Source organism: Felis catus, chromosome E3 (genome assembly GCF_018350175.1).
Source record: "Felis catus isolate Fca126 chromosome E3, F.catus_Fca126_mat1.0, whole genome shotgun sequence".
Classification (NCBI taxonomy): Eukaryota; Metazoa; Chordata; class Mammalia; order Carnivora; family Felidae; genus Felis; species Felis catus.
Window position 1 is genome coordinate 38,066,874 of NC_058383.1, and position 19,069 is coordinate 38,085,942.

Below are 19,069 nucleotides of genomic sequence, written 5' to 3' on the forward strand. Positions count from 1 at the left end.
TCCATGCTTTCCTTTGCGATCATGACCTCAGCTGAAGTCAAGAGCTGGACACGTAACCGACTGAGCCACCCAGGTGCCCCTAAAAGTCAGCTTAATGTTTAGAACAGTTTGAAGGCTTACAGAAAACTCGAGCAGGTATCCGGGGTCCCCCACACTCCACCGGTCTGTCCTGCTGCCACCTTGCACTCCCGTCCCACATGTGTGATGGTGGCTGAACCAGCGTTGATGCGACTTTGTTAACCACAGCCCATGCTCGGTCAGCGCTCTCACTTTCCACCAACGTCCTCCCCTGGCCCGGCCAACATGCCACAAGGGGTCTGCGCTCCCAGGGCAGCTTGGTACTCCCAGACTTGCCTGGGGGCTTCCTCAGTGACCCCCTCTCAGGCACCCGGGGTGTCTGTCTCCTGCTCTGTCTCTGTCTCTCCCCCTCTCCTCCCTCTTGTTGAGAGTGAAGTTCTTTGGACCAGACCCGGCAAACGTCTCCACCCTGGTGCCTGAGCCTTTTCCAGAGTAGGGGCGCTTTAACTGACGAGCGGGACCCCCTTGGACTTCAGCCATGTGGGGCGCTCCTGATGGGTTTTAGGCCCTCTCGGGGCCAGGGAGACATCCTACCTCGGGCAGCCTTGCCAGGGACGTTGAAGTGGAGGGGCTGTTTTGGAGCCCCAGCTCCTACCCATGCAGTGGCTTCTCTTGGCACCTCACCCCTGTCTCGTGCACTATGGATATTTGGGACCTTTTGTAAGGCAGAGAATCTGCTAGAGTGTGCAGGACGTGGCGTGGAGTGGCGGGGTCCAGTGGCATCGTGTGAAGCCGTGAAAAATAACGGTCCCCCTCAGTTGTTAGGGTCCGAACCAGCGTCCTGGGCACGTTTTCCCTTGAGAAAAGACCTGCTGTGGCCGGCACGACATGGCTTTTATGTCTGTGTGTCACTGCTGCCCCCGTCTCTCCCCCCCCCCCCCCAGGCCCGGCTCCCATCCTCTGCCTCCGTGACTTCCTCTGAAGGCAGCAGTGTGTTTCCAGCCGTGTGCGGGCTCCTGCCCTCGGCTGGGCCTCCTGGAGCCCCCACGGCCTGCGAGCCGGGTGTCCCAGCCCCGGGTGCAGGGTCGGGCGTGGGCAAGAGGAGGCTGGGCTTGTCAGACAGCTTTGCCTGTCATTTTAGGGCAGCCAGGGTGACAGCAAGAATGCCAAGAAGAAGAACAACAAGAAAACCAATAAGAATAAAAGCAGCATCAGTCGAGCCAACAAAAAGAAGCCCAGCATGCCCAACGTGTCCAACGACTTGTCCCAGAAGCTCTACGCCACCATGGAGAAGCACAAAGAGGTAGAGACGCACGGGTGGGCTCTTGGGGGGCCTGTGTTGGCGCCCTTCCTGGGCTGCAGGATAGAGGAGGGGGCCCGGGGCTGTCGGGCAGGGCCAGCCCGGAGAAGGTAGAGCTGCCGGTCACGTGACCCACACGGCACGCCGCCGACTCCGGGCGGCCCCAGGGAGCCTGGGTGGTCCTGGGCGCCAGCACGCCTGCCCTCCGCGGGGGGCTCACGCCACTCTCGCCCACAGGTCTTCTTTGTGATTCACCTGCACGCCGGGCCCGTCATCAACACACTGCCCCCCATCGTCGACCCTGACCCCCTGCTCAGCTGTGACCTCATGGACGGGCGTGACGCCTTCCTCACCCTTGCCAGAGACAAGCACTGGGAGTTCTCGTCCCTGCGCCGGTCCAAGTGGTCCACGCTGTGCATGCTGGTGGAGCTGCACACACAGGGCCAGGACCGGTTTGTCTACACCTGCAACGAGTGCAAGCACCACGTGGAGACGCGCTGGCACTGCACCGTGTGCGAGGTAGGCCCCCGTCCTCGCCCTCTGCGCGTCGGCAGCCTACACTGAGCTCCTAGACGGTGGCCGTTTCCTGGGGGAACAGAGTGACCGAACGAAAGAGGCTCATCTGCCTCCTGGTCCTCTGGGGTGCTGTTGGTCACGAGGTGGATGTTTTTGAGCTCACGAATACAAGGGTCCTGGTCAGTGTGGGTCAGGGGTGTGTGGTACACAGCTCCAGACTCAACGACGGGCATCCAGGATAGGAAGGAAGAAGCCCATCTCCTTTCACAGAGCCTGGTACGGTCCCGGCCCAAGCGAGCATTACCGCAAGGCCACAGATGCGTGTCCGGGGTATGCTTGGCCCCCGGCAGGAGCCGGCAGGTTTCCCAGGGGAGGTGGTGTTTGTGCTGACTTGTTCGGGACAAGATGGTCACGGAGCACTTTCGTCTTACCCCTGGTTTTTTGCTTATGCGGGCCGTGTGTCCGGCACATCCGGGGACCTCGTGCCCGGGCAGGAGCAGGAGAGAGGCGGGCTGTGCTTCCCTTCCGCCAGGATTCCGACTGGTTTCCCCTTTCCATGCCTCCAGTTCTAGGCTTGCTGAGAGGCTGGGATTCCCCTGCCCTAGTGTCGTACTGGGCCCCTTTGGTTAGGGGTCCTGGACCCCTCCTCCCTTGTCCTGGTGGACCCCGTGATTGCCTACACTGGCTCCCCTCTGAGAAGGGGTGTGGGCTGTCGTGGGCCCTTTGTCTCCCCCAACAGATAGTCACAGACTCCATCCCCCCACCCACTCCTCACCTCACCAGTGTCACTGTTCAGAATGGTCCCCAGAGTCACATGCCCATAGGAGCAGCTCTGTGGTCTCATGTTGAGGGGGCACATGGGGCCTCTGTAATGCCTTTGTTTTCATTCCCCACTTTGTCTAGCTTTCTTTGGTTCTTTGTCACTTCCCGCTATTGGGATCTTCGTGTCCTTTCTCAAAAAGGATCGGATCTGGGGCTCCTGGGTGGCTCAGTCGGTTGAGTATCCGGCTCTTGATTTCAGTTCAGGTCATGATCCCAGGGTTGTCGGATCGAGCCCCACATCGGGCTCTGTGCTGAACATGGAGCCTGCTTGGGATTCTCTCTTTTCCTCTCTCTGTCTCTGTGGCATGTGAGTGCACGCTTTTGCACTCTCTCGCTCTCCTCTCTCGCTCTCTCTCCTCTCTCGCTCTCTCTCTCTCTCAAAATAAGTAAGTAAATAAATATGAAAACACAAACCAAAGGATTGGTTTTGGTCACAGGGCTTCCTTCTCTAGACTTGGCTCTGGGTTGCCCCCGTCTCCAGGTGCAACTTTTAAGACCTCTGAGCGCATGCATTTTGTCACTGTGGTCTGAGCCCCGGGCCTGTCTTCTGGTGAAGGCCTTCTGGTGAAGGTCTTCTGGTGAAGACCCTTCTGGGCTGCCCTGCAGAACTCTGGGGACACACCGGGGTGCCCGGTAGCGACCCCAGAGGGTGAGGGCCGGTTTCTAGAAACCCAGATCGGTGGCACTTCAGTGAGCTTGGGAGGAACTGTCAGTCTTCCCCGGCCAGGTACGGGAGCAGGACACGGTGGGTCTGCGCAGCGTTCCTCAGGGGCAGAGGGAGGCAGGAGAGGGGACAGGGGTGAGACCGCGGGGCCGGACGTGTCGGGGGGGCCGCCGGGCCGTGCCGGCTTCGCGCTGACCCCCGCCCGCGCCCCCTCCCTGTCCGCAGGACTACGACCTGTGCATCAACTGCTACAACACGAAGAGCCACGCCCACAAGATGGTGAAGTGGGGGCTGGGCCTGGACGACGAGGGCAGCAGCCAGGGCGAGCCGCAGTCCAAGAGCCCCCAGGAGTCGCGGCGCCTGAGCATCCAGCGCTGCATCCAGTCCCTGGTGCACGCCTGCCAGTGCCGCAACGCCAACTGCTCGCTGCCGTCCTGCCAGAAGATGAAGCGGGTGGTGCAGCACACCAAGGGCTGCAAGCGCAAGACCAACGGGGGCTGCCCGGTGTGCAAGCAGCTCATCGCCCTCTGCTGCTACCACGCCAAACACTGCCAGGAGAACAAATGCCCGGTGCCCTTCTGCCTCAACATCAAACACAAGCTCCGCCAGCAGCAGATCCAGCACCGCCTGCAGCAGGCTCAGCTCATGCGCCGGCGGATGGCCACCATGAACACCCGCAACGTGCCTCAGCAGAGTCTGCCTTCCCCTACCTCAGCGCCGCCCGGGACCCCCACGCAGCAGCCCAGCACGCCCCAGACGCCGCAGCCACCCGCCCAGCCCCAGCCCTCGCCCGTGAGCATGTCACCGGCCGGCTTCCCCGGCGTGGCCCGGACTCAGCCCCCCACCACGGTGTCCGCCGGGAAGCCCGCCAACCAGGTGCCGGCCCCGCCGCCCCCCGCCCAGCCCCCGCCGGCCGCGGTGGAAGCGGCCCGGCAGATCGAGCGCGAGGCGCAGCAGCAGCAGCACCTGTACCGGGTGAACATCAACAACGGCGTGCCCCCGGGGCGCACGGGCATGGTGACCCCGGTGGGCCAGATGGCCCCCGCGGGCCTGAACGTGCCCCGGCCCGGCCCGGTCAGCGGGCCCGTCGTGCCCAACCTGCCGCCCGGGCAGTGGCAGCAGGCGCCTCTCCCCCAGCAGCAGCCGATGCCGGGCATGCCCAGGCCCGTGATGTCCATGCAGGCCCAGCCGGCCGTGGCAGGGCCTCGGATGCCCAGCGTGCAGCCGCCCCGGAGCATCTCGCCCGGCGCCCTGCAGGACCTGTTGCGGACCCTGAAGTCGCCCAGCTCCCCGCAGCAGCAGCAGCAGGTGCTCAACATCCTCAAGTCAAACCCCCAGCTGATGGCGGCTTTCATCAAGCAGCGCACGGCCAAGTACGTGGCCAGTCAGCCCGGCCTCCAGCCCCAGCCCGGCCTCCAGCCCCAGCCCGGCCTCCAGGCCCAGCCCGGCCTGCACCAGCAGCCCGGCCTGCAGAACCTGAACGCCATGCAAGCCGGCGGGCCCCGGCCCGGCGTGCCCCCGCAGCAGCAGGCGATGGGAGGCCTGAACCCCCAGGGCCAGGCCCTGAACATCATGAACCCGGGGCACAACCCCAGCATGGCGAGCATGAACCCGCAGTACAGAGAGATGCTGCGCCGGCAGCTGCTGCAGCAGCAGCAACAGCAGCAGCAGCAGCCGCCGCCGCCGCCACCGCCACAGGGCGGCGCGGGCATGGCGGGGGGCATGGCCGGGCACGGCCAGTTCCAGCAGCCCCAGGGACCCGGAGGCTACCCGCCGGCCATGCAGCAGCAGCGGATGCAGCAGCACCTCCCCATCCAGGGCAGCTCCATGGGCCAGATGGCGGCTCAGATGGGACAGCTCGGCCAGATGGGGCAGCCCGGGCTGGGCGCGGACGGCACCCCCAACATCCAGCAGGCCCTGCAGCAGCGGATTCTGCAGCAGCAGCAGATGAAGCAGCAGATCGGGTCCCCGGGCCAGCCGAACCCCATGAGCCCCCAGCAGCACATGCTCTCAGGACAGCCCCAGGCCTCGCACCTCCCCGGCCAGCAGATGGCCACGTCCCTCAGTAGCCAGGTGCGGTCCCCGGCCCCTGTCCAGTCTCCGCGGCCCCAGTCCCAGCCTCCACATTCCAGCCCGTCGCCACGGATCCAGCCCCAGCCTTCGCCGCACCACGTCTCGCCCCAGACCGGTTCCCCCCACCCAGGACTCGCGGTCACCATGGCCAGCTCCATAGATCAGGGACACTTGGGGAACCCCGAACAGAGTGCAATGCTCCCCCAGCTGAACACCCCCAACAGGAGTGCGTTGTCCAGTGAGCTGTCCCTGGTCGGCGACACCACAGGAGACACCCTAGAAAAGTTTGTGGAGGGTTTGTAGCATTGCGAGAGCATCGCTTTTTTTTGTTTCCCCTTTCATGTTCTTGGACCTTTTGTACTGAAATCCAGGCATCTGGGCTCTTTTTATCCCTAGATGGAACTGCTACTTCCGAGCCATGGAAGGGTAGATTGCTGTTTAAAGAAACAATACAAAGAATATATTTTTTTGTTAAAAACCAGTTGATTTAAATATCTGGTCTCTCTCTCTCTCTCTTTCTCTCTCTCTCTCTCTCTTTTTGTTTTTTGTTTTCTGTTTTTGTTTTTTTGTTTTGGGGGGAGGGGGGTTTTGTTTGGATTCTTTTTGTCGTCATTGCTGGTGACTCATGCCTTTTTTTAACGGGAAAAACAAGTTCATTATATTCATATTTTTTATTTGTATTTTCAAGACTTTAAACATTTATGTTTAAAAGTGAGAAGAAAAATAATATTCAGAAACTGATTCTTGAAATAATGCAAGCTTATAATGTATCCCGATAACTTTCTGACGTTGCGGGAAGATTTTTTCTATAGTGAACTCTGTGGGCGTTCTCCAAGTATTACCCCTGGACGGTAGGAGTCGGCTCCTGCGCGCACACACGTACACACCCACACACACCTATCTATACATACTGGCTTACGCCAAACTCTTGTCTTGCAGATGTAGAAATTGTTGCTTTGTTTCTCTGATAAAACTGGTTTTAGACAAAAAATAGAGATGATCACTCTCTTAGACCATGCTAATGTTAATAGAGAAGAAGCATTCTTTTCTTTCTTCTATGTGAAACTTGAAATGAGGAAAAGCAATTCTAGTGTAAATCATGCAAGCGCTATAATTACTATAAATAAGAAAATTCAAGAAGATTCAATCACTGTATAGAATGGTAAAGTACCAACTCATTTCTTATATCATATTGTTAAATAAACTGTGTGCAACAGACAAAAAGGGTGGTCCTTCTTGAATTCATGTACATGGTATTAACACTTAGTGTTCGGGGTTTTGTTATGAAAATGCTGTTTTCAACATTGTATTTGGACTATGCATGTGTTTTCCCCCCCATTGTATATAAAGTACCGCTTAAAATTGATATAAATTACTGAAGTTTTTAACATGTATTCTGTTCTTTAAGATCCCTGTAAGAATGTTTAAGGTTTTTATTTATTTATATATATTTTTGGAGTCTGTTCTTTGTAAGACACGATTCTGGTGGATTGCTCCTGGCGGAGAGGTGGGGATCACGGGCCTGGGGGGCCGTGCGGGTGGCAGCCAGGCCCAGCCGAGCCCGCGGCTTCTCTCTGCAGGGACCGAGGGGGCAAAGCTCGGGGATGGCCTCATGTACTCAGTGCCCCACGGGGAACGTCACCCACGGTTAGGGGTGCAGATGGGTCCGAACAACACTTTGCCTCCTGTCCTCTTCCCGGAACACTCGAGAAAACCCAGAGCAGGGACGGTTCCTGTTGTTGGCAACAGCACCCCCTTCCCCTTCCTGTATGTAAACCCCAGAGTTGATGCAACAGGTGCCCCGGGGACTGGAGGTGGTACCTGCTTCTCTTCGGGATCCCCAGATCCTGTGTTCCGCAGGGGGAGGATGCCGCACGCTGGGGGGTGCCGAGAAGAGCTGTGGCCTTTCTCCTCCACCCTCTAGAGACAGGGAGGTGCCCCCGCCCTGAGGCCACGGAGGCAGCGCTGTGGTGAAAGGGGACGGGCACGTTGGCCACACGGTCCCCCACCTCACCCCCGGGTCCAGTGTCAGATGCCCTTAACAAGAAGGTGAGAGTTGAGACCCTGGATGCCGTAAACATCACGTCTCTGTGGGAGCATGCACGTGTGTTCTCCAGAACCCCACCCACCCCCTCCCGAGCACAAGGGAGTCGAGTCCCAGCCCTTGTATCCCCGGCTCCCCGATTAGGGGGTCGTGGCAGCCAAGTCAGAGCTCTTGACTCAAATAGTTTCCCTTTTGGCCCTGTATTCACAGAGGTAATTTCAAAATACTTGATTTGGGAATCTAAATTTGAGGAAATTTTCTGAAATATCCGCCCTAGCACAGAGCTTCCCCGTAGGTGAAGCCAGATCAACAGACCGTCATCAGCACTGCCAACCAACCCCCGCCTCCGCCACATGCCCGAAGAGAAAGCAGGGCCACGGCCCGCCAGTGGCCCTCTGGCCATCCTTGCTCTGCCTGCTTGCTTCTCGAATCTGGGACCGTCTGCCGAAGCACCCTCCCCGCTGACGGTCCAACCCTGAGCCCGTGTTCGGGCAGAAGCGGTGACCTGTCTGGGCCCTGGAGGAGCAGGACGGCCATTCGGTGCAGTCAAGTGGTGGGGGTGGGGTGGGGGTGGGGGCAACTTTTTCAGGTCCTCCTAGAATCCAAAACTTTGTGGCCACATCTCATCTCCTTGGAGTCCACGTCCTGTGTGACCCGCCAAAGGATGCGGCCGAGGGCGCGCGGTCTGCGGATTAACCCTGCACTGGGCGTAAGGAGGTTTCTGTAAGAGCTGCCAGGCCCGGGCGCTGTGTCTCATGCTGTATACTAAAGAGGAGAAGAAAAAGTCCTATATTTGTGATCAAAAAGAGGAAACTTGAAATGTGCTGGTGTTTATAATAAAAGCTGGTAAAACTGCTTGGATTCAACGATGGTCCCAGTTGGCTCTGACCCTTAGTATTGGCTTAGAGCTAGCCTTTGTAAGGTTCAAGGGTCTCAGCTGAGTGCGTCCGGTACGTGTGTTTGATCATGTTCCTAAGAACTTAGCATGTTGGAAACAGGAATAGGGTGTAATTTCTGGAAGACGAGTCGGAGAGTGTTCTGCTTATAAGATCTCAGGCTGTAGATGTAACTTCCTCTTTTTTCTTTTTATTATTTTTTTTAAATTTTATTATTATTATTATTATTTTTTTACTTTTACTAGATGGAACCAAAGATTCTGTTTAAGCCCGAACGTGCTTCGGGCACAGCAGGGGCGGGGGGGGGGGGGGGGGGGGGGGAAGCCGCTCAGACAAAGCAGAGTTCTTTGATGAAGGAGCTGAGTGCTGGTTGGTCACCAGCGCACCTTCGGGAAGCCCCTCCCTCGCCCGAGGATAGTGCTGAGGATAGTGCTGGGAAGCCGGCGTGGGGATGGGGACAAAGTCCACTTGGGCTCCGGGCTCCGAAAGCCACACTGCACCTTCCTGGGATGCCCTGTTCGTCCCACTGGGTTACCCAGGTGTAATTTCGACGTGTAAAGTCAAGAGTAAGGAAACAGGAAATTTGAGTGCACGTAGCCTCCAGGCTAGAGGACAAACTGGAGGACGGGAACCCCGGTGAGTCAAGAGGGCAGCGTGGTGTTTTAGGTGCCTCCCTACAGAGGGTTTCCCAGGCTGCGTCGACTGTGGCTCCAGCGTGAGATGCCTTCACCCAGCGGAGCATGCGCGGGCGCTGACCGAACACCTGGCTTGCGGTGATTCAGGCACGTTTGAGGGGCCATAGGCGAGCGGGAAGTGAGCTCACGGGACGTGCGGGTCTGCAGCGTCTGGGTGGCGGCAGCCAGGAGCCGGGGCCCGGGTTGCGAGTGAGCAGGTGTGGGCCGCTCAGCCGGAGCCACGCCTGAAAGGAGCTTTTCTCCACTCCTTGTTTCGCAGGCTCACCTAGAACTCACTTTGGGGAGACCTCAGGCAAGCGGGGGCATTACAATCGCTCGTAAGCCCTCAAACGTCACAGACAGTAAGTGGTAACCAAGTCCTGCCACAGGACCAAGTGGACTCGCCCTGCCTGGTGCCCGGTGTCTGGTGTCCACCGGTTCACTGGGCGTCAGCCTACTGTCCACAGTGTCAGTGACCTTAACCTGGTGCCTGAAGAGGGCTGCCGCTGAAGTGGGCCTTATTCTCTGGGCCAGCCACAAGGAAGCCTCTTCTAGGCGATGTTTCAAGTGATTCTATACCAGCCTATCAACAAAGTTCAGACGAAAAGATCCTTAAGGGTAGTAGTGGGGTTTAGAGACTGTCGCGAGTAAGGGTGGGGACCATGTGTCTGCAGGTCTTTTAGGAAAATGTCCAGAGAGGACGTCCTGAGGAGGATGGCTCCCTGCACCAGGACTCTCCCTGTGTCTCTCCAGGACCCCTCATGTGTGGCACAGGTTTGGGGGCCTCAGAAGAGGGAGGGTTGTCTCTTGTGCTGCCACGAGGGAGGCGTCTGGAGCCAGCTCTAGGGAGGGAGAGTCTTGGGGACCAGACACTCACGTCGCAGCCGCTCTCCTGAGTCTGGGAGGTGCAGAGAAAAGGGCAGCAGACTTGAGGGAGGCCAGGAACCGCACCAAGAGGCGTTCAGAGTCACCTGGTGTTCAGCCAGAACCAGTGTCCCCGCTGAGGGCTGGACCTCCACAGGCGAAAGCACAGGGGACGCACCGACCTTCCAGGGAGGCCGGTTCTCACCGGTCCCAACCCTCTCGACAGTTGAGTTCTGGGCGGCTCCGGCTTCCCGGGTGAGAAAAGGGGGTTCTCGCGGGGAGAGGGCGGGAAAGACGAGATTGGGTCCCGAGCCGAGGCCCCTTTCCCTCCAGAACAGGCAATTTTTAGGGATGCACACCTGTGGCTTCTGGTTGTCCATGAAGTAAGCAGGCGTGGGCTCTGGGACAGCACTTCTCCAGCTCTGACACACAGACGCCTCATCTGGGATCTCGCTGACCTCCTGACATGGTAGGTCTGGGCCCAGGGGGTGGGCAAACTGAGCTTCTGAGTGTTTTTTGTTTTTTTTTTTAAGGGTGTTTTTTTTTTTTCTTTTTATTTTATTTTGAGAGAGAGAGATCACACATGGGAGGGTCAGAGAGAGAGAGAATCCCAAGCAGGCTCTGCACTGACAGCACAGAGCCCGAGGCGGGGCTCAAACTCACAAACCATGAGATCATGACCTGAGCCAAAGTTGGACGTTTAATGGACTGAAGCACCCCAGCTTCTGAGTTTCTAATGAGCTCCCAGATGAGTCCTGGCTCTCAGTCTGCACTTTGGATTTAATTTTTTTTTTAATGTTTATTTATTTGTGTGACAATGAGAGAGACAGAGTGCAAGCAGCGGAGGGGCAGACTGAGGGAGACACAGAATCTGAAGCGGGCTCCAAGCCCTGAGCTGTCAGCCCAGAGCCCGACGCGGGGCTCAAATCCACGAACTGCGAGATCATGACCTGAGCCGAAGTCGGATGCTCAGCCGACTGAGCCACTCAGGCGCCCCACTAAGCCTTCACTTTGAATAGCAAGGCCATAAGGGGATCCAAGAACAACCATCTTGACTTTGAAATTGCATTAGTCTTTTTTTTCTTAAAGATTTTTAAAAAATGTTTATTTTTGAGAGAGAGAGAGAGAGAGAGAGTGCAAGTGGGGGAGGGGCAGAGAGAGGAGGAGACACAATTTAAAGCAGGCTCCAGGCTCTGAGCTGTCAGCACAGAGCCCGACGCGCGGCTCGAACCGACGGACCCTGAGATCATGATGTGAGCCGAAGTTGGCCACCCAACTGACTGAGCCACTCAGGTGCCCCTTCTTAAAGACTTTTTTAAAGTAATCTCTACACCCCATGTGAGGCTCGAACCCACAACCCCAAGAGCTGCATAGTCCACAGACAAGCCAGCCAGGCCTCCCACAACTGCTTTAGTTTCAATATTCACGATAAATATGGGTGTAGGGAAAGGGGGTTTGGTCAAATGGTTCTTAGGCCTCCTTCACAGCATTTGTTCCCAGCTGGCATCTTCTGTCCCCTTTGTCCTCAACCCCCTGAATAAGTACCTGGTGGGACCACTGGCAGCCCCAGGTCCCCTGAACAGGACAGGAGTTAAGGCGGAGCCCAGGGCAAAGAGGCACAGGAAGACGTCCTGACCGTGAAGCGCATCGTACAAAGTGCAGACAGACTGTGAGGACACCTGAGGGGGCGCCATCCCTCTTGCTCTGCCCCAGAAGCAGGAGTGCCCTGCTCCCCCAGGCGACTTCCAGGCGATGGGAAAACGCTTGTGTGCCACGTGGAGCAAGTGCTGGGGTCAGTCCCATCCTTCCCGTTTCCCAAACACCCAACACTCCGGAGACACCTGGCTGACGCTGAGACCATGGCCCCCTCTGACCTGTGCCTGGCGGCGTTTCCACCCTGCCCTCCCATACCCCACTGGACCGGAGAATCCTGACGGAGGGGACCCGCTTCAAACCTGCAGAGATGCAGTCTTGGTGAGGGGCTCCGCAGGCCTGATGCCAGGTGCTGCTCAGGATCCCACCGGGCCTGGGCTTCTGGCTGGAGTGGGGCTCCCTGGCACCCAGCCAGGCCAAGGGTCCTGAAGGGGGCAGAGCCTCACTGGCACAGAGCAGACATCGAGAGGGGCCCCGCAGCCACCAGGAAGCCGTGCTGAGCAGAGGAAGGGGCCGCAGGCAGGCAAGGCCTCCCCAGGCAGCCTTTCTGCTCGCTACACGGGTCAAGGTGATAGTGGTGGCTCGAGGAACTACAGGGCCATCACCTGAGCCCGCATGCACACACGCGCCCAACCGTGCACAGAACAAAGTGGCTTCTCCACGCTCGAGGGTCTCTCGCGCCAAACTAATTTTTAATTTGCAAGCCATGGACGCCACGGATTGAGTTTGGGTGGACATTTTTTATTCCAGTGCCTACAATGACCTCATCTACAAATTGGGGGAAAAATGTGACCAGAGTGCTTTGCCAGGACAGAAGGCATCTTTCCAAACATGCCCTCGAGGCTAGTTCTCCAAGTGGTATCCCCCAGTGGAAGTTTCCAGGAATACATGCGGTGGGAGAGGTGGCTGCCTCCTTCACCCTGGCTTCCCCTGAGCCAGACGTGCTCAGAAAAGACCCCAGCAGTGACACTTTGTGGTTGTTCGGACTCAGCTTTCTTACATTGTCAATGCTGGACAGGGAGGCTGGGAGCCACTAGGTGGGGCACAGACCATGTTCACGGGATTGCCAAGGGCAGGGGCCTGGACCAAATGCCATTGCCATAAGGCATGAAAAGGGACAAAGGCCTTCGGTCCAGTCACTCCTGAAAGTTTGGGGGATCTGTGGCATCAACTTGTGACATTTCCAATGTCTTTGATGGTGGAATTAAAAGTGGACACTGACAAACAGAAGAAATGATTTGGAGAAAAAGCCTCAGAGTCACCCAGTGAAATCAGAAATGTTCTAGTTAGTTCCAGGCCAGGTCCTAAGTGGCTATACCTGCCTCCACAAAGGGCCACAGGTCTTGCTTCTGACCAGATCCCACAGTCAGCATGTGTACAAGTGGGCGTCGGGGCCTAGGTTCTCACCAGATCTTGCACTGCGGTGGGCAGGTATCTGGAGTTAGCAGAGGGTTGACGTTCATTAAATACACCGAGACGGCTGTCGAGTGAATCAGCAAAAGGTTATGTTTCTGAGTTCTGAACCATGCCGAGTTGGTGTCAAGTCCTACAAAGGACTTTAGGAGATGCGCAGGATGCCTGGGTGGCTCCGTTGGTTAAGTGTTCGACCTCGGCCCAGGTCATGATCTCATGGTTCGTGAGTTCAAGCCCCGCCTCTGGCTCTGTGCTGACAGCTCAGAGCCTGGAGCCCACTTTGGATTCTGTGTCTCCCTCTCTTCTCCTCCCCCACTCGCACTCCGCACCTCTCTCTCTCTCTCAAAAATAAACATTAAAAAAGAGAGAGAGACGCGCAAAACCCTGATCAGGTCCCACCAGGCCATTAGTTGTTTCTCTGAATTTGAACATTTTGATGCCTCCAAAAGCCAGGGAGCGTTACTGCCTCTGAAGCTGCAGCCAGAGTCTCCACACTGCAGCTGCCCTTGTTCCAAACGGGGTCTGTACAGGTCTGTGCCTGCTGGGGGTGGGCACACTTGTTCCTGAGGCCTGAACACTAAAACAGTAATAGCTTTCAGACAACACCCAGCATCTGCAGGACTGTCTGGCTCCTCAATACTCCTATTTTTAGAGCTTCAAAAATTAAGGTACCTTGTAAGAAGGTTTATAAAATTGGTTAAAAAAAAAAAAAAAATCCCATCATCCCGGGGCGCCTGGGTGGCTCAGTCGGCTGAGCGTATGACTCTTGATTTTGGCTCAGGTCATGATCTCAAGGTTCAGGCGTTTGAGTCTCTCATCAGGCTCTGCAATGACAGCGTGGAAGCTGCTTGGGATTCTCTCTCCCTCTCTGTCCCTCCCCTACTCGTTCTCCCCCTCTTCCTCAAAGTAAATAAACTTTAAAAAAAAAATCCCATCATCCCTGAGTTGCTGAAGCCTGGCACGTGGGGCTCAACCTTGACACCTTCCACCTGGAAGAATCCCCGAAGCACTCCAACTACGTCCCCGCTGGGGGGGGGGGGGGGTGGTGAGGCTCTCCTGACTCCCGTACTTTGCAGCGCCGGACAAACCTCGAGCACCTCCGTTTCCGCAGGATTGTGTCGGTGAGCCTCCGAATCACTTGGGGAGCCGCCCGGGCACGTTGTGAGCCATGGCACTCGGCGAGAAGGGGGCGTTGACGTGGGCAGGAAAAGTACCGCACAGCGACGGGAAAAGCACGGCACAGCGACGACAGTCACAGGCCGAGAAGGAGTGGCGCCGTGGGTGTCTAGGGTAGCTCGCAGCGAGCAAGCGCAGCACGAGGTGCGGCGCCGCTGAATCACTACGTTCCATGCCTGGAACTTTGTGTGTCAACCACACTTCAATTCAAAAAAAAAAGAATTTTTTTTTTCTTAATTAAAATAAAAGGAGTTGCGGTCTCAACTTCAGCCTCACCTCCAGCAAGGCGGGAGGCAAAGAATGAATATGCCCAGTCCTGCCGGTGGGGCGGCCCCTGAGTTCACGTTTTGGAGTGAAACCCACCCCATCTCTTCCTCCGCCCGCCTCGGTAGAGCCGGCGGCCCCAAACTCGTCAAGCCCCGGGGACGTGCACTGCTTCCGCCCCGGCGCCACCTTTCACAGCCGGGTGTGTGCGGGCGTCGGCCCCATTTAGGGGATGCACGAAGTGAGGCCCAGCTGGCGGGCCAGGGCCCAGGGCCCGCGCGCACGTCCCGTCGTCCTTGACAACGCGACACAAGGTCACGGAGGGCCCTCCCTCAGGCCCGACTGTCCCCGCGCGGGCAGCCGGCGCCCGCGCCACGGAGGCCCCCGCCCACCCGCGGGCGCAGGCAGCGGGCCGGGCAGCCCGGCGCTCTCCGTGACGTCACCGCGCCGCGCCCCAGGAAGGCCCCGCCCCGTTCCGCCCCCCGCGGAGCGTGGTGTCCTAGGCGCTGGGTAGGACCGACATGGCGCGCGAGTTGAGGGTGCTGCTGCTATGGGGGCGCAGTCTGCGGGCGCCAGCTTTGGCGGCCGTCCCGACAGGTGAGGGGGGCCGGGTGGCAGGCGGGCCCCGCCTCGGTCCCGAGCCGGCTTCCTCTTCCGTGGGACACGTGGAGGTTCTGTGAGATTTATGCGCCACACAGCCGGCGAACGCTGAGCGCGCGGTGCGTCCGCGTTTCTCCCCAGCCCTCAGGTAGCGGGGATGCGCCCCGGCCCGCGGGACTCCTGCAGGTGCTTCTTCGCGTCGAGCCCTCGGACCCGGGTCAAGCAGAGGGGTCGGGCGCTCCTCGCTCCTGCAGCGGAGGGCATTTTCGGAAAGTGGAAGGCGAGGGCTCGTGTGCGTTAGATAACGGACTTCACCTGGGTGATCATTTAAGCTCCTTCGTGGCGATTTCATGCCTCCCCGCCCCCAAGTTGTTTTATACGGGCGTGATGCAGAAACCACTGGCTGTGCTTCTTTCAACCCTGAGTGTCCGCTCTGCCTGGGAAAGCACAGGGCTGCGAACCGTGCAGAACAGGTTCTACCCTGGTGCAGTCCCCGGACTATGGTTCTTCACCGTATTCCCAGGAAATACTGGGGGTGGGGTGGGGGTGGGGCGGGGAAGAATAACCATAATCTTTCTCCTTCCCCACTGGTAAGAAACCATTGGTGAACGACTTAGAGTGCTTCCAGGTTCTTTGCACGGTGTTCACACACACGTGAACAGCTGTGTCTATTTTTTAAAAAAACTTTTTTTCACATTCATTTTTGAGAGACAGAGCACAAGCGGGGCGGGGCAGAGGGAGAGGGAGATACAGAATCCGAAGCAGGCTCCAGGCTCCGAGCTGTCAACACAGAGCCCGCGCGGGGCTCGAACTCACAAACCGCGAGATCATCACCTGACCGAAGTTCGACGCTTAACCGACTGAGCCACCCAGGGCCCCAAGATGTGTCTATTTTTATCTGAAAGGGCCTACACTGTATCTGCAGTTTGTTACTGAATTTTTACAAAAATGTATATTTAGTTTTGAGAGAACATGAGAAGGGGAGGGGCAGAGAGAAAGAGAGACAGAGGATCTGAAGCGGGCTCTGCACTGACGGAGAGCCCTTATGCGGGGCTCCAACCTTGAGATCAGGACCTGAGCCACCAGGCGCCCCTGAATTGTACTTTAAGATTTTAAGTACTCTGTGTACCCAACGTGCAGCTCAGACCCCCAGCCCTAAGATTCAGAGTCGCATGCTCTTCTGCCCAAGCCAGCACCCCTGCTACTGAGTTGTTGATAACGTTCCCTGCAAAGCTTCCACATCTTGCTCAGTATACCCCTGGTCTGTGGCTTTCCAGTGGCTGCATAGCGTCCTTTGTTATGGACTTAGCATTTAATTAGCAGTGTCCTGTGAGCCACAGGAGACTGAGGGCAGTCCCTCACTGGCCATTGTGAGGATTTTGCCCTACTGTGGAGGAGATATAAATGTAGGAACAGGTTTGGAGGAGGGGGCAGTGGTTGCAGTGGGGGTCGAGGAGGAGGCCTGCGGGATTGTGGCTTCGCCAGGATGCTCATGGGGGAGGTGGGAGAAGTAGCCAGATCCTGAACGATTTCTTGGAGGTCAGCAGATAGGATTTACCTGTCAACTCTCAGCAAATCAATCTGTCAGAGAAAGCAGATCTCAAATTCTCATCTTACAGAAGAGAACATCTTCTGAGCGACTCACAGTGTCATCAGCTGCTACGTGGTGTCCCTGGCAGGCAGGAAGGCTGTGGGATCCGAGGCTGACTGGTAATGGGATGTGTGTGGTCTACGCATGGATGTGTCTAGAGCGTGCCTTCTCTGGGCGTCTTACTTGTTCCCTCATGTCCATCTGTGACCCGCTCCCAATGGACATAATCAAGATTGTTTCTGTGGTTTTTATATTTGTTAAGTACTGTGTAGAATGGGTGACCTTTTTTTTTCCCAGCTGGGCTTTATTTTTTTAAATTTTTAAAGATTTACATCCCAGTTAGCATATAATACAATAATGATTTCAGGTAGAATGGACGAGTATTTAAATCTTTGTGCACATGTATGGTATTTCTTTAGAATTTTAGAATTCGAGTTTTAGAATTGATGGTTCAGAGTCTGTGCGTATTTGAAATGTTAGCTGATGTTGCCAAATTACTGTCCAAAAAAGCTTAAGCAATTTGTATTCCCATCAGCAGGTAATGAGACTCCTTATATCAAGGCGTTTTCTTCTTAGTAGTTAGACTGTGTTCATTTGCTTAATGGCCCTTTGTATGTCTCATATTAATTTCTTTTTCATATCTTTGACACTTTTTTTCTGTTCCCTGAGTTTTAAATGTCGGTGTCTGTTTTTTTAAACGATTTCTTAAATATGTATTTATTTTGAGGGTAAGCGAGCACGAGTGGGGGAGGGGCAGAGAGAGAAGGAGAGAATCCCAAACAGGCTCCACACTCAGTGGAGGGCAGTGGGTTCCACTGAGTGTGGAGCCTTGACATGGGGCTTGATCTAATGAATGCGAGGTCATGACCTGAACAGACATCAAGAGTCTGATGCTCAACCAACTGAGCCACCCAGGCACCCCTTTATGCAATAATTTTTAAAGGTTTTGCATAGCCCACTGCAGGGCTCAAACTCAAGAACCACGAGATCACGACGTGAGCTGCTATTAAGAGTTAGGACGCTTAACCAGTTGAGCTACCCGGGCGCCCCTCAAAATATTTGGAATGCTCTCTGGGACTTCAGAGATGATGTGACTGATGATGTGCTGTTGCGGTCGTAGGTTAAGTAGGAGCGTGTGGCTGCCGAGTGTTCGGGGCATACTGAAGGCCTCTGGCCAGACAGGGAGTGCAGAAACACGTGGGTGGTTGCTTGTGTGGGTCTCCTAGAAGAGAGGGTCATGGGCCGTGTCTTGAGAGCACAGATGCAAGGTAAGGCCCCATTCTGAATGATTGGGTTTGACGAGAAATAGTATAGGGGAGTGAGTGTGAATAAGGTTGAAAATTATGTCCTTTCTGTTCTGATAGATGTCAACTTGTGGATCATTTTCTGTAATTGTCAGGGTGGTCACAGTGCCAGACCTGGGCCAGTGCTGGAAGCGCCCAGCTGCAGGCACCGTGAGGTCCACACACCTGATTTTCTGCACGCCCTCAGGACCAGGTGGCTGGTTACAGATAACGTCCCTGGTGAATCTTACGTTGATTGGTAGTTGGGAACCAACACGTCCTTCGCCTGGTAAAATGTCATTATTATAGGGAGTTAGGGCTATCAGAACCTGGGCATTCATGAAAATGTAACGTTAGTAGTAAAAAACCTAAACTGCCATCAGCCTTTTTCACCAGTTGCAACAAGTAACAGAAGTAGCTGGTAGACAAACAAGAATGCCACCTCCCAAACAAGAGATGATGAGCCTGAAAAATCAGCAACAGGGAGCACCTGGGTGGCTCATTCGGTTGAGCATCTGAGTCTTGATTGCAGCTCAGGTCATGATCTCGTGGTGGTGGAATCGAGCCTCGTGTCGGGCTCTGTGCTGACAATGCAGAGCCTGCTTTGGGATTCTCTCTCCCTCCTGTGCCCCTCCCCTACTCGCCACCCCACCCCCCCAAATAAATAAACTTAAAAAAAAAAAAAACGAGAAACAGACTTGGTCTCCAAAAGCAAATGATTGTGTTGTGTGGTGGAGAGGGTAGCGGGTTGGTCATTTCACGTGGCTTTGTAACTTTGGAGACACCACAGCCCCTCAGCCCTGTTTCCTAATCTCGAGGATGCTCTTGCTCTCACCAGTGATGTTTCCAGGACCCGTCATGAGGCAGCCACTGTAGTGCTCAAGTTACCGTCTTCTGCCTTTTCCAATCTCTGTAAGCAGGATCATCTCCTGGAATTTTCTGCCTTAGAGGCGAGACTTCCAAGGGGCGAGGAGTCTGCCCCAAGTGCCAGAAACGTCAGAAGAGTAGGGTTCCCGTTGTCGTTGTAGTTGCTCACACAGGTTGGTTTTATTTCCCAAAATGAATCCCACAGCCTCACATTTCTTGCTTTTGTTCTTTGGTTGTGTTATTCTGCTTCCTTCCTGTGCCCTTACTTTGTTGGGGGGGGGGGCGTGCTATCTAATTTCTAACCTCCCGCCTATTGTGCTGCAGCCGGCTCAAGAATTTAGTAGGCAGAGG

General features: G+C 56.1%; 3 protein-coding genes across 9 annotated transcripts in view; 2 read left to right on the forward strand and 1 right to left on the reverse strand.

The window, feature by feature from the left end:
* The window catches only part of CREBBP (CREB binding protein), a 128,730-nt gene extending 121,949 nt beyond the window's left edge, over positions 1-6,781 (forward strand). For all 6 annotated transcript variants that reach the window (XM_023246594.2, XM_023246595.2, XM_045047926.1 and 3 more), the window contains 3 exons: positions 1,160-1,321; positions 1,556-1,837; positions 3,546-6,781. In XM_023246594.2, the coding sequence (XP_023102362.2) occupies positions 1,160-1,321; positions 1,556-1,837; positions 3,546-5,696 (2,595 nt within the window). In that variant the 3' untranslated portion in view covers positions 5,697-6,781. The remainder of the gene's footprint in view (positions 1-1,159; positions 1,322-1,555; positions 1,838-3,545) is intronic.
* A 4,334-nt stretch (positions 6,782-11,115) lies between these two features.
* LOC123382643 lies at positions 11,116-14,802 on the reverse strand. Its single transcript, XM_045048118.1, has 2 exons — positions 14,026-14,802; positions 11,116-13,761 (listed from the first exon to the last, which is right to left on the reverse strand). Exon 2 carries the CDS (start codon positions 12,260-12,262, stop codon positions 11,342-11,344), a length of 921 nt encoding a protein of 306 aa, XP_044904053.1. The 5' UTR covers positions 12,263-13,761; positions 14,026-14,802; the 3' UTR covers positions 11,116-11,341.
* Positions 14,803-14,821: 19 nt separating this feature from the next.
* TRAP1 (TNF receptor associated protein 1) overlaps positions 14,822-19,069 on the forward strand; it is a 48,717-nt gene continuing 44,469 nt past the window's right edge. Inside the window, exons 1-2 of one of the 2 annotated variants that reach the window (XM_019821039.2) lie at positions 15,835-15,892; positions 16,597-16,687. In XM_019821039.2, the coding sequence (XP_019676598.2) occupies positions 15,860-15,892; positions 16,597-16,687 (124 nt within the window). In that variant the 5' untranslated portion in view covers positions 15,835-15,859. Of the gene's footprint in view, positions 14,975-15,834; positions 15,893-16,596; positions 16,688-19,069 lie in introns of those variants that run through there. The other variant, XM_023246827.2, reaches the window with a different exon arrangement.

What these genes read in the sequence shown, in the direction of transcription:
- LOC123382643 (XM_045048118.1), bottom strand. Translation starts at nt 12,262, where the DNA reads ATGTCCACCCAAACTCAATCCGTGGCGTCCATGGCTTGCAAATTAAAA.